Source organism: Neomonachus schauinslandi, chromosome 15 (genome assembly GCF_002201575.2).
Source record: "Neomonachus schauinslandi chromosome 15, ASM220157v2, whole genome shotgun sequence".
In the NCBI taxonomy this organism is placed as follows: domain Eukaryota; kingdom Metazoa; phylum Chordata; class Mammalia; order Carnivora; family Phocidae; genus Neomonachus; species Neomonachus schauinslandi.
The window spans coordinates 11,214,007-11,229,191 of record NC_058417.1 but is presented as its reverse complement, the minus strand read 5'-3'; the positions used below and the strand labels follow the sequence as shown (position 1 = coordinate 11,229,191).

General features: G+C 66.6%; 1 protein-coding gene across 1 annotated transcript in view; it reads left to right on the top strand.

Moving 5' to 3' along the window:
- The first annotated feature begins 6 nt into the window (after window positions 1-6).
- LLGL1 (LLGL scribble cell polarity complex component 1) overlaps window positions 7-15,185 on the top strand; it is a 16,468-nt gene continuing 1,289 nt past the window's right edge. The window contains exons 1-21 of the mRNA XM_044921881.1: window positions 7-77; window positions 3,172-3,269; window positions 5,427-5,508; window positions 5,597-5,727; window positions 6,743-6,901; window positions 6,981-7,143; window positions 7,223-7,358; window positions 7,671-7,725; window positions 7,889-8,043; window positions 8,124-8,347; window positions 8,572-8,639; window positions 9,673-9,826; window positions 9,908-10,012; window positions 10,606-10,898; window positions 11,114-11,261; window positions 11,501-11,654; window positions 13,073-13,365; window positions 13,803-14,067; window positions 14,247-14,361; window positions 14,543-14,649; window positions 14,924-15,044. Coding sequence (XP_044777816.1) covers window positions 3,235-3,269; window positions 5,427-5,508; window positions 5,597-5,727; window positions 6,743-6,901; window positions 6,981-7,143; window positions 7,223-7,358; window positions 7,671-7,725; window positions 7,889-8,043; window positions 8,124-8,347; window positions 8,572-8,639; window positions 9,673-9,826; window positions 9,908-10,012; window positions 10,606-10,898; window positions 11,114-11,261; window positions 11,501-11,654; window positions 13,073-13,365; window positions 13,803-14,067; window positions 14,247-14,361; window positions 14,543-14,649; window positions 14,924-15,044 — 2,963 coding nt within the window. The 5' untranslated portion in view covers window positions 7-77; window positions 3,172-3,234. The remainder of the gene's footprint in view (window positions 78-3,171; window positions 3,270-5,426; window positions 5,509-5,596; window positions 5,728-6,742; window positions 6,902-6,980; window positions 7,144-7,222; window positions 7,359-7,670; window positions 7,726-7,888; window positions 8,044-8,123; window positions 8,348-8,571; window positions 8,640-9,672; window positions 9,827-9,907; window positions 10,013-10,605; window positions 10,899-11,113; window positions 11,262-11,500; window positions 11,655-13,072; window positions 13,366-13,802; window positions 14,068-14,246; window positions 14,362-14,542; window positions 14,650-14,923; window positions 15,045-15,185) is intronic.

Below are 15,185 nucleotides of genomic sequence, written 5' to 3'. Positions count from 1 at the left end.
TGAAGTTTCGGTTCCGGCGGCAGGGCGCCGACCCGCAGCGCGAGAAGCTCAAGCAGGAGCTCTTCGCCTTCAACAAGGTGCGGCGGCGGCGGTTCGGGCAGAGGGCGGGAGGGGGCGGGCCGGGGGCCCGAGCCGGGGGCCCGGGGGCCGGAGCCACGTCGGGCCCGGGGGGAGGGGGCGCCCAGCTGGGGCGCGGCGCGGGGACCGGGCCGCGCGCCCCTCGGCGGGCCCCACTTCTCGTCTCCTCCCCTGCTCCACTCTCGGACTCTGGGTGGGTCTGGGTCCCTCGCTGACTTTCCGAGTCAGCTCCTCCGGGTCCCTGTGGGCCTCACTGGCCCTGGCTCTGCGGGTCTCTGTGTACCTGGGTCTGTGTGTCTCTCTGTCTCTCTGTGACTCTTTGCACGTCTCTGGGTCTTTGCCCGTCTCTGTCCGTGATCACCTCCCTATCCTCAGCCTGTGCCTGTGTGTCTGGGGTCTGCCTCTGTCCCTGTGTGCCTCTGCGTTCCCTTCTCTGTCTTCCTTGATCTCTTTCTGTCTTCATCTCTGAGTCTTTGCCTCTCTCTCCCTGCGTGTCTCTCCGCCTACATGTGTCTCTGTGCAGTCTCTGGAACTCACTCTGGCTCTCGCTCTGTCTCTTTATCTCTCTTCCTTTGGGGGCCCTCAGAGCCCCCCTCAGCCCTTGGGGCAGCCCAGGGCCCCAGTTTGTTTTGCTTTCGCACCCAGGCCAGTGGGGAGGGGTGAGGAATGGAGGCAGATGTTGGGGGGTGGGGCTGGGAAATCCCTTCCATGTTCCTTTCCTCCCCTCCCCCAAGGCCCTAGGCTCTGCCTTGGGGGCTCTGACCTGCCCTGCTTTGCTGGGGGCTCCAGGCAACTACCCTTCAACTCCTGGAGCCTCAGTTTCCCTTACTATGAAGTGGAGCCACCTTTTTCCCTGCTGTGGGCTCTTGCTCCCTGTATCATAGGGGCCAGCTGACCTATCCTTTGGGCCAAGGTGGAGGTGGTTGCTCCTTCCTTTCTTTTCCTGGGTAGGGCAAGAGGGGGCCATGGAAAAGGGGCTGCCTTCAGCTCCCTCCTCCCCCCAACCTTTGCACTGTTGTGTGGTAGATCCAGGGCCCAGCATTTCCCTTGCTAACTTCTGGGGTGTTGCTTCTGGCCTCAGTTCTACTCCGAACCTCTGATTGCACAGCCCCTCACTGCTCTTGGGGATTAGAGTTATTATCCCCGTCATACAGGTGAGAAAATTGAGGCTCAGAGAGGGATGACCACTTGCCCAAAGTCACACAGTGCGCTGCGGCACTCTGTCCTTGTGGCCCCTTGTTGATGAAATTTGACTTGAGCTTTGAGGGGCAGGGATTGTCAGAAGGGCTGCTGTGGTCCTGAGCCAGACACGAGGAGACTCTTGTTCAGGAGAAAGCTCTGGGATGGCCGGAGCTGAAGTGGCCCCTCTGGGGCCCAGAAGGGTGGCTGGTGCCCAGGGTCTCCCACCTGGTCCCCTACGTGCGCTGGGTGGCTGTGAGCGTGAGCCTCTGTGAGGTTAGAGGAGAAGGATGGTGGGGGCAGGTGAGTCAGCCAGTGAGTCGGGGTGTGGAGTGGAGACCTGAGATAGATGGTGGGGAGGCTTGGCTCCTCCTGGCTGGCCCCGGGTCGGCAGAAGCCGAGGGCTCCCTGCTCAGGAGAGTGATGCCCCATTCTGAGTAGGCAGCACTGGTGTAGTTTGGGGCAAGGAGCTGGGTCACAACAGGAGATAGGTGATCACTAGAGAACAGATAGGTCCCAGATTCCCGAGTGGTGGGGAGGGTCAGGAGCAAGCATGGACTTTGGACTGTCTTGTATCCAGATCCCTGTCCTGCCCACAGCTTGCCCGTGGGATATCCACTCTATGTCAGTTTAACAGTCCTGAGCTCCTTCTGTGTGAGGGGCCCCTTCTACGCATTGGGGACATCATGGTGACCAAGAGGGACAAATGCCTCTTCACTCGGGGTGCTGATATACTCGTGGGGGAGACAGTGAAAAGCCAAAGCAAAAGAGTGAAATGTGCAGCAGTTTGGATGATGGCCAGTGCCAGGGATACAATAAAGTATGGCGAGGGTAGGCAGTGTGGGGAAAGGGAGGCTGCTAGAGCAGGGTGGTTTAGGGAGGGCTTTGAGGAGGTGACTCCTGAGCTGAGACCTGAGTGATGGGGAGGAGCCCTCCTTGGGCAATGCTGGGTGAAGCACGTTTCAGGTAAAGGGACAGATCTAGATGCAAAGGTCCTGAGGCAGGAGCCTGCCCAGTAAATTGAAGGAGAGCAGAAGGCCACTGGGCCTGGAGTCAAGTAAGCTGGGGGAGAGAGGGAAGATGAGGAGAGAGAGGGGCCAGGTGGTGAGGTGGGAGCTCCGAGAGGGCCCTGAGCAGAGGGTGGGACCGGCTAGGGCTGGTCAGCTCTAGTATGGGCATGGCGAGGCTGGTGGGAAAGGGAAGCTCTCCCCGCCCTCCCAGCCAAATGGGCGACTCTGTCCTCAGGTGGGCTCACTGCCCCTAGTGCCCACATGGGAAACTGAGGCTTGGAGAATGTTGTGATCAGCCCGAGTCCAAGCAGGCTTCATTGAGGGCTCAGTCCCTGCCTGGATTGGTTGAAGCAGGAGGGAGGCTGGGGCAACAGGCCTGGGACCAGGGTTTCTTTTGAAATGTGTGTCTTGCAGAGGCACTGGTCAGGAGATGCTGGGCCCACTTGTGGTGTCCCGCATTGGTGTTGAGGATGGGGCGGGAGCCCCTCCAGGCAGGCCTCTGGGGATGAGTAGGAGTTCCGTGGTGGGTGTGGGAAAATGGACGAAAGCACGAGCCGGTGGAAGGAAGGAGCGAGAACCTGGCAAGCAGGGGTCTGCCCTGGGACTGGCCCTGCAGGGAGGACAGGCCCTGGGGGAGCGGGAGGGTCAAGAGCCTCCATCGAGCTGATCCTGGGTGTTGCCCTCCGATCTCTGCGTGGGGCCTGTGGGGAGTGCATGCACTTCATATGGGACCTCAGACAGCATGGCACCTCGCCTCCAAGAGTGGGGCGCAGAGCCCCACTCTGTGGGACGGGTAGGGTCGACTTCTGTGCCTGCGCTCGTCTGGAGGCTGCCCTGGGGTAGGCCTCAGGTGGGCCGGGGACCGCGCGCCGCTGCCAATACCCTCCCCCCCGCCCCCCCGCAGACTGTGGAGCATGGCTTCCCCAACCAGCCCAGTGCCCTGGCCTTCGACCCGGAGCTTCGCATCATGGCCATCGGCACCAGGTCTGGGGCCGTCAAGATGTATCCTTTGCGAACCGAGGCCTTCGGGGCCCGTCGGGATGTCCTGCTCGCAGCACCCCCAACCCCCCCCCCCCCCCCCCCCCCCCGTGTGTGGGCTCCTTGGGCCCCGGCCCAGCCCGGGAGGCCACCGTTGGTGCCCCGATCCTGGTGGAGGTTGGTGCGGCCTCCTGCTCCCGAGACTCTTCCTTACAGAAGTGGTTGTGGGGGAGGGGTCAGCTTGCAGTGGTCACAGCTGTCCCTCGCTGCATTTCAGCCAGCCAGTTACCTAGGCGACCCTGCCACCGTTCCAGCAACTGACCGGGGACGCTGGGCCGGGAGGCCGGCCAGGCGCGGTACCCAGCAAGGGTGGCGAGTGGGCCAGGGTCGGCCAGTGGGCCTTGCCCTGGTGACCAGGCACACATGAGTGTGTGAACGTGAAGACACATGTGCTCGGCCGAGGGGCCGGGGGCCGTGCCAGGCTCAGCATGGTGAGTGCGGCGTGGCCCCCACCTGGACGCTGGTGGCTGCACAATGGGCCGTGTGAGCCGCACAAAGCGGGCATTTTCCTGCCAGCGCGGGGTGGGGGTGGGGTGGGGGCAAGCAGGCAGCTGAATGCATCCCTGCCTGCCACGGAGAACCCCACCCCTGCTGCTCTCCCTGAAGCCCCTTGGGTGGGGAAACCGAGGTGGAGGGCCCAGTGGAGGCTGCCCACCCTCACCCCTGCTCCCGTGATCCTCTGGCTTCTTAGTACCCTCACTGGGGACGTTGGTTGGCAGAAAAATGAGTCAATGCCTGGAAAGGGGCGGGGTGGGCATGGGGGTCTTTCCACCCCAGGGCTGGGTGGCCAGGCAGGGGTGGGCGTCTGGGCCTGTGGTTTGTGAGTCTGCCTTCTCTAAGGAGTGTGGCTGGGCCGGGGTGCCCCTCCTCTCCCACGGGTTCCCAGGGCACCGTGGGGCAGGGAATGGGGTGGGGAGGGGACAGTAGCTGGTCCCCCTGCCCTGAACCTCCCCCCCCACAGGCCCTGGGGGTGGTCGTACTTCCTGGCCTGCTCCCGCCCCTTGGGGTGCTGTCCTGCCCCACATGTGTCTCGTGTTCCTGCAGCCCCTTGCTCAGTGCCCTGCGCCGTGCGACTCTGGTAGCCACTTTCTCGTGCACGGGCTCTGCATGCTCACAAAGAACCTGATGTACTGGCGAGGAGACAGCCCCGGAGGAGGAGGCCGGGGCCCTCCTCTTTCCCCTCGTTCCTTCCCCCAAACTACCCTAGCGCTGCACCCTGGGTTGGGAAACTGAGGCTGGCCACAGAAGCCACCCCTCCCCCTCAAGGGCAGCCCGTCTCCTTGGCAACCCTGGTTCCCGCCCAGCAGCTCCTGCCCTCTCTTTTGTCCCCTCTTCTGTGTTCTCCTGGTTCCTGCAGGGAATCCTAACTCTAGCTCCAAAGCAGCGGCTCCTGGGTCGTTGCCGAGCAACGCTGACCCCTCCCTAGCCCTCCCTCCTGGGGCCCCCTGTCCGACCCCCGGCGAACCTGGAGCTGCTGTGTCCCTGGCACTGACCCCAGGTGCTTGAGGCAGCTCTCCCAACCTTCCCAAACCTCTGTGCATTCTGTGAAATGGGCCGGCCGGGGCCTCTCCCCGCGCACTGGGGGGCCGCTGGCTGCCGGCCCAAGGGGGAGGTTGGTTTCCTTGCCCGCAGCTGGAGGTTGGCCTGGGGCTGTGGGAAGAGGCAGCCTGGGCTGTCCTCTGCCCCAGGCTTCCGTGCCCAGGCCCGGCCTGGCCTTGCTGCCGGTGTGATCCCAACCTGCGTGGCCTAGCTCTTATGTACACGGACACAGGCTGAGGCTGACACACTGGGCCCCTGGCCACGTGCCAGGTCTGGGCCAAGTGTGCTGGGCGTGTTTGTATTCTCATTCGCCCTGCATCAGCCCTACAAGGAGGGAGCGCGACTCACTAGCCCATCTTGCAGATGAGGAAGTAAAGGTCATACGGCAGCACCAACTTGCAGCAGAGCGAAGTCTGCACTCTGAGCCTGGGGATATCTTGCGGGGGGTACAGGACAGTGCTTCTGCGAGGAGGGCTGTCCCTCCTTGGACCTCGGAGGGCAAGCCTGGCTGGGGCCCGTGGGAAGGGTTCTTGGAAAGGAGGATCTCCCGTGCCTGCTTCTGCCCTTGACCTGTCTACTTAGCTACGGTGCCCCTGGTGTGGAGTTCACTGGCCTGCACCGAGACACAGCCACTGTCACCCAGATGCACTTCCTGCCCGGCCAGGTGAGCCTCTCCCCTCCCCGGCGCCCCCTGGCCCCCACGCTCTGCCCGACCCGGACCAGCCCAGTCTCTGTCTCTGCTCATCCACCAGGGCCGCCTCCTGACCCTGTTGGACGACAGCAGCCTGCACCTCTGGGAGATCGTCCACCACAACGGCTGCGCCCACCTGGAGGAGGCGCTCAGCTTCCAGCCACCGAGTCGGCCGGGCTTCGACGGGGCCAGGTACTGGAGGACTTGTCTGGGGACGAGCGGCTGGGCCCGGGGTGGGGGGAGCCTGGTGGAGGTGGTGGGAGCCAGCTTTGCCGAGGCGCTGTGGGCATGGGACCCCTGCCCCGGGGTTCAGGGTGGCAGAGTCCACCGAGCTGCGCCCGGGTCCTGGAGAGATGTGCCATGTGGATTTTGCGGGTGTTAAATAGGGGGTTCTGGCCGAGTCTGAGGTGAGCAGGTGGTGTCCATGCTCTGGCGATGACTAGGGCCTTTCATGGTTGGGGGTGGGGCAGTGGGCCATAAAGTGCATGGATGAAAGGGCAGGGGGCAAGGATGGTCCCACCAGGCTGTGTGAGGTGCCAGCAGGACGCTCCAGGGGGCAACGGAGTGGGCCTGGATTGATCCCCGGTGAGAGTGTAAGGGGCCTCTTGGTCCATGGCGCTGCTGGCCCTTCCCAAAACGGTCAGAGTGGGCAAGCCCTTCACCCTTCAAGGTTCCTGTACTGCCTCAGTGGGAGGCTTGTCCTGTTCCTGCTGGGGGCTGGGTGATACCCCCACACATCCAGCCCTCACCCAGGGGTGGTCTTCCATCCTCTGCAGGCAGGGTCAGTCTGGGGCTGCCAGACTGCGTGGTCAGGGAGCCATCCGTGGGCTGGTGACTGGGGTTCCTGGGTCGGGCTCAGGAGGGTCGTGTGTGTCCTGGAGCCCTTGGTCCTGGCCCCGGTGCTGGCCTGGTTCCTGCCTTCCCCTCCTAGTGAGTGGGAGGGGCTCGGGAGCCTGTCTCCAAGACCCGGGGAGCCTATTTTTATCCCTCTCCTTCCCAACATCCTGATGAATAATTGAGTGAGCTAATTACGATGCCCGCAGCCTCCACCATCGCCTTCCCGGCACGCCAGCCCACTCGATAATCGGGCCTCTGTGAGCGCGGAGGGGCCGTAATGAGCTACCGGGAGCAGCCCAGCCCCCTCCACAGCCCTCCTCAGCAGGTGCACGGGCTTGCGCCCTCACCTGCCTCCCCTCGTTCTGTGCAGTGGCCCGCTCAGCCTCGCCCGTGTCACAGTGGTCCTGCTGGTGGCGGCAGGTGACATGGCAGCCCTGGGCACCGAGGGCGGAAGCGTCTTCTTCCTGGATGTTCCCACCTTGACGCTGCTCGAGGGGCAGACTCTTGCCCCGGACGAGGTTCTTCGAAGGTGAGAGGCAGGCGGACCTCCCGGCAGCCAGTCTGTGCCTGGGTGATGCCCCCGCCAGCTCACATGGGCCCCTCCGCAGCGTGCCGGACGACTACCGGTGTGGGAAGGCGCTGGGCCCCGTGGAGTCACTCCAGGGACACCTGCGGGACCCCACCAAGATCCTCATCGGCTACAGCCGGGGCCTGCTGGTCATCTGGAACCAGGCGGCGCAGTGTGCAGACCGTGTCTTCCTGGGCAACCAGGTACGTGGGGGGGGCCGGCTCCCGCCGCCGAGGCCCCGCACCCGCGGCCCTGCTCACACGCAGCCGCTCTGGCCCGCAGCAGCTGGAGAGCCTGTGTTGGGAACGCAGCGGCAGCAGGCTGGTCAGCTCGCACAGCGACGGCAGCTACGCGGTGTGGGCGGCCGACGCCGGCCACTCCCCGATGACCCAGCCCACGGCAGCCACCACGCCGTACGGTGAGTGCCGGGAGGCCGCCTGAGCACGGGGTGGACCAGTGACCCCAAGCTCAGGCACGTGGGGCCGCCTGGCCTTGGTGGGGGTGTCCGGGAGGACCTGTGCCGAGCGCACTCCTCAAAGGTGAGACCGCTGGGGGGGTGGGGGCGGTGGGGGGCGGTGGGGCAGTGGGCCTTCCCCTCGGAGAGTCAGGAAGCAGCTGCGAGGTGGGGAGCGATGGAGGCACGATAGGAACGGGAGAAGCTTGGAGAAATGACCGGGGGCCCCTCTGGTCCCGGCGAGCGAGTGAGCCCGACACTGTCCCACTCCTCCAGGCCCCTTCCCCTGCAAAGCCATTAACAAGATTCTGTGGCGAAACTGTGAATCTGGGTAGGTGGGGAGCCGGTTCTCCGATGTGGGTCGGGGGCTGTGTCTGCAGCGGGGAGGGCGGTGGGCCCTGGGGCACAGGGATGGCCTACATCGCTCTCCCTGGGTTGGGCAGTGCGCACCTGGGGCCCAGGTGGCTCACGTGGCTCCCTCGCCGGCCCTGCAGGGACCACTTCATCATCTTCAGTGGCGGCATGCCCCGTGCCAGCTACGGCGACCGCCATTGTGTGAGTGTGCTCCGGGCCGAGACCCTGGTGACGCTGGACTTCACCTCCCGCATCATCGACTTCTTCACGGTGCACAGCACTCGGCCCGAGGATGGTGTGTGCCCCGCCCTCCCCGCCCCGCTCCCGGCGCCCGGTGCCCCCTGCCGCTGGGCTCACCCAGCCCTGGTCCCGCAGAGTTCGACGAGCCCCAGGCCCTGGCCGTGCTGCTCGAGGAGGAGCTGGTGGTGCTCGACCTGCAGACGCCTGGCTGGCCTGCCGTGCCCGCTCCGTACCTGGCCCCGCTGCACTCGTCTGCTATCACCTGCTCTGCACACGTTGCCAACGTCCCCGCCAAGCTGTGGGCCCGCATCGTGAGCGCTGGCGAGCAGCAGAGCCCGCAGCCTGCCTCCGGCGCCTCGGTGTGTGCCCAGGGCCCTCCCCCCGCACCCCCTGGCAGGGCGGGTGTTTGGGGAGGGAGGGTGTTCTGGGCTCTGCCCAGGCACAGGCCCGGAGCGGGGAATGTGGCAGGCATCCATAGAGAACTCAGAGGCAGTTCGTTTGGGCCCTGGGTGCCAAGCCCAGGGAGAGGAGAAGGCATTTGTCCTGACCTTCCACGTCCCGTATCTCTGCTCCCCTCTCCCAGAGCTGGCCCATCACGGGGGGCCGGAACCTGGCCCAGGAGCCATCGCAGCGAGGGCTGCTGCTGACCGGGTAGGTGCACACGTGTGTTCGGGGGCCGAGCACAGGTGTGACGTGTGTGTGTGCGTGTGTGTGTGGACAGATGGGGCCTGGTACAGCCCCCGCAGGTGCGGGAGAGCCTGTCTGGGGCCTGGTGGCTACTGACCTGCCTAGTGAGTCAGGCCCCGCCCCTGGTGGGACCAGGCCATCCCCTCTCCTGCAGGGTGGATTGGGAGGAAGCCTTCCTAGGCCCTGGTTTAATGCCCCGCCCTGCCCTGCCTTTCGGTCTGGAACTGAGCTCCACCCACCCAGCCTGCCCTGGGACCGGAAAATCTGGGCTGGCCCACGCCGATCTGCCCCGGGCAGGTGCTAGAGAGCCCAGCCTGGGCCTGGCGGGCGCTGACGTGCCCAGTGACTCAGGCCCCAACTTCCTGCCCTGCCCCTGCCTCCCGCCTGTGCTGGGACCCTCGGGCCTCTGGCTCCAGGGTCCCCTTCCCTGCCGGAGAACTCCTAATCGTGGCTTTGGAAGTGTCCCAGCCAGCCCCAGAGACCCAGGCACCTTTTCACACCCTGGCTCTGGGCTTGCACCACTGTGCAGAGGCCCCTAACCTGGGCCCTGCAGCTGTGTCCTGAGGCTGCACCCCAGATTTGTCTGCTCCTGCCCCCTGCTTCCTCCCAGCCTCCCCAGGCTTCCTGCTGCTCTGCCTGCATGGCTGCCTCATGGCCCAGCTGATCCTTCTGCTCTGTGCTAACTCCGGTCACTTCTCCGGACGCGCCTGTAGTCCTCTCTCCCCTGCATTATCTGCTCTGCTGCCCGTCACGCTGGTGATTATTTCCACACCTTTCACCCTGTTGGAGAGACCCAGGTGCGTGGGGTCTGGCATACAGTAGGCGCTCAGTATGTGTTTGCTCTCTACAGTAGATCCCTCCTGTTTGCTGCGGGCAGTGCGAGTCTGGTCAGTGCTCGGCATCAGCAGGAGGTGCTCCGTGAGTGGTCACCGGATGAGTGGCCGGGGAGATGCAGGGGGACCCGGGGCGGGCCTGACGTCGCCTTCCTTCCCCGCAGCCACGAGGACGGCACCGTGCGGTTCTGGGATGCGTCTGGCGTGGCCTTGCGGCCGCTGTACAAACTCAGCACAGCTGGCCTCTTCCAGACAGACTGTGAGCACGCCGACAGCCTGGCCCAGGCCGCCGAGGATGACTGGCCCCCCTTTCGCAAGGTGGCCCCCCCCGCCCAGCCCTGGGGGGCTGGTCCCCGCCCTGCGGGGGGGCCCCCCCCCCCCCTCCCCCCCCCCCCCCAGGTGGGCTGCTTCGACCCCTACAGTGACGACCCTCGGCTTGGGGTGCAGAAGGTGGCACTGTGCAAGTACACGGCCCAGATGGTGGTGGCCGGCACCGCAGGCCAGGTGAGGCGGGGCTGCCCTCGGGGTTGCGGTCTCCGAGGGCTCCCTGGAGGAAGTGGGTCTGAGCTAGAGTGGGGCTCCAGGTGGGCATGGCTGCGGTGAGGCCAGCCAGGGGGTGCAACCTGCTGGGGGCCTTGAGTCTGGAGGCTGGCCCTTGGGGAACCACGGAGGGTTGGGGCCGGGGGGGCTCGGTCCCCGCGGTGCCCCTGGCACTCACGCGGCGTATCTGTGCTCCGTGGGGACTTACTGCTAAACGGGAGACCAGCTCGTGGGGAGGACTTGGCTCCAAAGGCCAGCGGCACCCACGCGGCATGCACAAGGTGCTCGGTGTGTGCTTATGACTGAGTGGAGACCGGTTTGGGGGGGGGGGGGGGCTGTTTGGCTCCTGGAAGGCAAGGCAGTGGGTCTCGGTCACCGCTGTGTCCCCAGTGCTCAGTGGAGGCCCCGGTACACGGTAGGCATTCAGTAAGTGCTTATTCAGTAGATGAACTAGAGACAATACTGGGAGCACCGTGGCGGGGGCTTTGCAGGCTCTGACGGGCCCAGTGCCGCCATCCTCCGTGCTGACCCCTGCCCCGCCCCGGCTGTGGGCTCAGGTGCTGGTGCTGGAGCTGAGTGATGTGCCCTCGGAGCAGGCGGTCAGCGTGGCCAGCGTGGACCTCCTCCAGGACCGAGAGGGCTTCACGTGGAAGGGCCACGAGCGGCTGAGTCCGCGCACGGGGCCGCTGCCGTGGCCTGCTGGCTTCCAGCCCCGAGTGCTGGTTCAGTGCCTGCCACCAGCTGCCGTCACCGCTGTCACGCTCCACGCTGAGTGGAGCCTCGTGGCCTTTGGCACCAGTCACGGCTTTGGCCTGTTCGACTATCAGCGCAGGAGCCCGGTGCTGGCCAGGTGTGTGGGGGGCGGGCCCGGAGCCCGGGGAGGCAGGCGGGGTCTGCACTCCCCACCCCCCCGGGCCTCGGTTTCCCCTTCTGAGATCTGACCTGGTGAAGGTGAGGTGACCTGAAAGCCCTCGGCTGCTACGCAGTCCTGAGCCCCGGGGCCAGTGGGAGCAGGGGCCGCTCCGGGACTCTGCGGTGGCACAGCTGTCTTCTGCCGGCCCACAGGTGCACACTTCACCCCAACGACTCCTTGGCCATGGAGGGGCCGCTGTCCCGGGTGAAGTCCCTCAAGAAGTCTCTGCGCCAGTCTTTCCGGCGCATCCGCAAGAGCCGAGTCTCGGGCAAGAAGCGGGCCGCTACTGCCGCCAGCAAGGTGAGCTGGGGCCGGGCCTCCCGGGTGCCGCCAGTCTGCCGCTCCAGGCCGGGCCTGGCAACGGAGCCCGGCCGTCCTCGGCCCCCGAGCCCGGTGTCTGCTCACTGCGGTCGCCCTGGCCAGGAGGATCAGGGCGGGCCGGGGAGGGTGCCGGGCTGTTGGGCACCGGCCTGGTCGGGGGGGCGGGGCACCGGCAGGGTGCGGGGAAGGCGGCGTCCTGGAGGCCGCTGCCCCTCCAGTTGCAGGAGGCCAACGCGCAGCTGGCTGAGCAGGCCTGCCCCCACGACGTGGACATGACCCCGGTGCAGCGCCGCATCGAGCCCCGCTCCGCCGATGACTCCCTCTCCGGCGTCGTCCGCTGCCTTTATTTCGCCGACACGTTCCTTCGAGATGGTGAGACCTGGGGGCTGGGCTGCAGAGACGGGCCTCAGTTGGCCATGTAGGCCATGGGGGAGGGGGCGGGACCGCGCCTCCCGGGAGGTGGGGAAGCCTACTGCATGCCGGACCGAGCTGGCCCCCCAAACGGCCCCCCCTGGAATTTCCGCCTGTGTATGGGGGTGGGGAGTGAGCCAGGCCGGCCTCTGAGGCCCGAATGGGGAGAAGGGAGCCCGAGATCTCGGGGAGGCGGGTGCGGCGGTCGGCCAGCGCCGAGGGCTGCCGTGGCACGTGTCCGGGAGGCTGCTGGGGGTTGGGGGGCCCGGCAGCGTCCTCTACAGGGTGACGCGGTTGGCTTTCGGGACTGCTTCACGGATTGATTTGTAACTCGTGTGATGGAGAATTTCAACCATACACAGAACTAGAGAGGAGTCCGGTCACCCCGCCGTCCAGCCTGGTGCCTCCAGCCATCTGCGGCTGCCGCACCCGTCCCCACCCCACACTCGTCGTTTAAGTGAGGACTTGAGTGTGTGTCCAACGGGCGTAACCCACAGCCGGGGTCCCCGCCTCGCACCCTGCGGAACCGACGCTGGTCCCGGTCACACTGGGTTCACGGCGCCTTTCTCCACTTGTCTCAAAATTGCCTTCTTTAGTTGATGTCGGGTCAGCATCTAGTTGGGCTGTGCTTGGCATCTCACTGAGGCGACTTCTGGTCCCCGAGTCTGAGAGGGGAGCATCCCCCTCCTGGTGTCGTTTATATGGTGGGGATCCTCTGTCCAGTGGGTCTTCTCAGCATGCGGACATGGCAGCCCCGCGGCCTTTCCCGTGTTCCGCTGTCCCCGTGAGAAGGCCGACGGGGCGCAGCTTCCCAGCTGCTGGGTGTCATGGGTCAGGGCGGCGTGTTGAGTCGCTGACTTTTTCCTGGGGTTTGGCTCCCCCTGACGGTTGCTGCTGGGCCATCAGTTCATCAAGGGCACGTGGTAGTGACCGCGGGCTCCTGCGGGCTCCCGCGCATTCAGCTCCCGATTCTGTCCCCAGAGTTTCAGCTCACACGGGGAAAGCTGGCCAGACGGCGGCCCCGGGGGCCTCGGTTCCTTTGTGCCCAGGCCCGAGGGCTCCGCGTGCGGCTGTGGGCCGGAAAGCGCCCCGAAGCGGGTGGGCCGCGGCCTGCCGGAGCACGTCTGCGGGCTGAGGGTGGTTGCGAGGCGCCCGGTAGGCCTCGGGGGCGGGGGGTGCGGCGGGACGGGGTTGGAGAGGCCCGGGTGTAGTCGGAGTGTCCGTTGACGTCTTCGAGGCCGTTCCCCCTGCTGCAGGGGGGCCGTATTGCAGGCCCCGCGTTTTGTGAGCAGTGCAGAGGAGGTGCCTCGGGCCCCCCGGGGACGCGTGGGACGGGAGAGGAGGGCAGGGGCCCGCCTCACCGGCCCGCGGTTCCGCAGCGGCCCACCATGGGCCCACCATGTGGGCAGGCACCAACTCAGGCTCTGTGTTCGCCTACGCGCTGGAGGTGCCGCCGCCGGTAGGGGGCGAGAAGCGGCCCGAGCGGGCAGTGGAGGCCGTGCTGGGCAAGGAGGTGCAGCTGATGCACCGCGCGCCCGTGGTGGCCATCGCCGTGCTGGATGGGCGCGGCCGCCCGCTGCCCGAGCCCTACGAGGCCTCCCGGGACCTGGCCCAGGCCCCCGACATGCAGGGCGGCCACGCCGTGCTCATCGTGTCTGAGGAGCAGTTCAAGGTAAGCGACCATGGAGACCGTCCCGGCTGGCGCGCACACGCCGCCGGACCTTCTAGAAACTGCCCTGCCTATATCTGCTGTCTGCTGAGACCCGCCCCCCGAGACACCTCTAGCTAGCACAGAGGCTCCGTCGGCCGGCCGCGGTCCCTCAGGACCCTGCTGCCTCCCCGGGTCCCCGCCAGGACGCTCTGAGCGCTCCTCGGGGCTCTGCCGGCAGGAGGTCGTGATCCGAGTGGATCCCCCGACACTGACCGCCCAGCGTGGCTGGTTTGGCTGCAGATGGCGGGGCCCCGGGGGGGTTCTGGGAGTGGCGTGAAGCCTGCGGGGAGTGTGAGGAGAGGGCAGCCTGGGGCGGGCGGGCGCCCGGGCAGACGCAGCCCTGTGGCCAGGGGTGACGGGCCCTGCTCACCGGCCGCCCGCCTGCCGCCCGCCACCAGGTGTTCACGCTACCCAAGGTGAGCGCCAAGACCAAGTTCAAGCTGACGGCCCACGAGGGCTGCCGCGTGCGCAAGGTGGCACTTGCCACGTTTGCCAGCGTGGCCTGTGAGGACTACGCGGAGACCTGCCTGGCCTGCCTCACCAACCTGGGCGACGTGCACGTGTTCTCGGTGCCCGGCCTGCGGCCCCAGGTGCACTACTCCTGCATCCGGAAGGAGGACATCAGCGGCATCGCTTCCTGCGTCTTCACGCGCCACGGCCAGGGTGAGGGGGTGGTTTTCTGGGCCGTGCAGCCTGAGCGCGGCCGGGAGGGTCGCTGGGGAGTGGCGGCAGAGGGGGGGACCCCGAGGCCGGGGCCGGGGTGGGGTGGGCGGGGAGGCCGCCGAGGGGGCTCTGGTCGGAGTCCTGCCCCTGACTGCGCCCCGCTCCGCCCGCCCACCCAGGTTTTTACCTGATTTCTCCATCGGAGTTTGAACGCTTCTCTCTGAGCGCCCGGAACATCACAGAGCCGCTCTGCTCTCTGGACATCAGCTGGCCCCGAGATACCACCCGCGCCAGGTGCATGGAGGGCCTGGCCCAGGAGGCCTGTCACCACGTCTGGTCTCAGCCCCGTGCCCTGACTCTGCACGGAACGAGGGTGGCCCTCTGTGGTGGCACCCCTCTCTGGTCCTGGGGCCCGGGAGAGGGAGGACAGGGTCTGGTACTCCCGGGGCCCCCCATCATGGCCCCGTCTCTGCAGCTACAGGCTCCGAGAATCACCCAAGCTGAGCCAGGCTAATGGGACCCCGGGTGTCGTCCTGGCCTCACGGAGCCGCGATGGAAGCCCCGATCCTGGCAAGGGAGCTGGTAAGGGGGACTGGGTGGGAAATGAAGGTGGCAGGACCGCCCCCCGCCCAGCTCGGGCATGGGGGCAGGCCTCCGTGGGAGGCAGCAGCCTGGCCATGGCTGGAAGCCCGGGCTGGAGCAGGCCGGGCAGGAGAGGGCTGGAGGTCGGCGTGCGGTCCCAAGCTTCACTGTGGGCTGGGTTGGGGTCTGGGTCCTCAGGTCCCTAGGGTTGGAAGGTGGAGGGCCATGGGTGCCCAGGGCCCCAGGCACGGGCCTGATCCCTTCCTCCCTGCAGACACCCCAGAGACGCCTGAGGCTGTGCTCTCGCCCATGTCCGTTGACTCGGCCACCAGTGCGGACACCACGCTGGACACGACGGGGGACGTCACGGTGGAGGACGTGAAGGATTTCCTGGGGTGAGGCAGGTGGGCGGGCGGGTCCGCGGGAGGGGCTCCCCTGGCTCCCCAGCCTCCCTTTCGCACCCTTCGGCCTCCCTTCTGTCAGAGCTGGGCACAGAGGCCCGAGGAAAGGCCTGGCCCCAGGACTTTCTGATCACT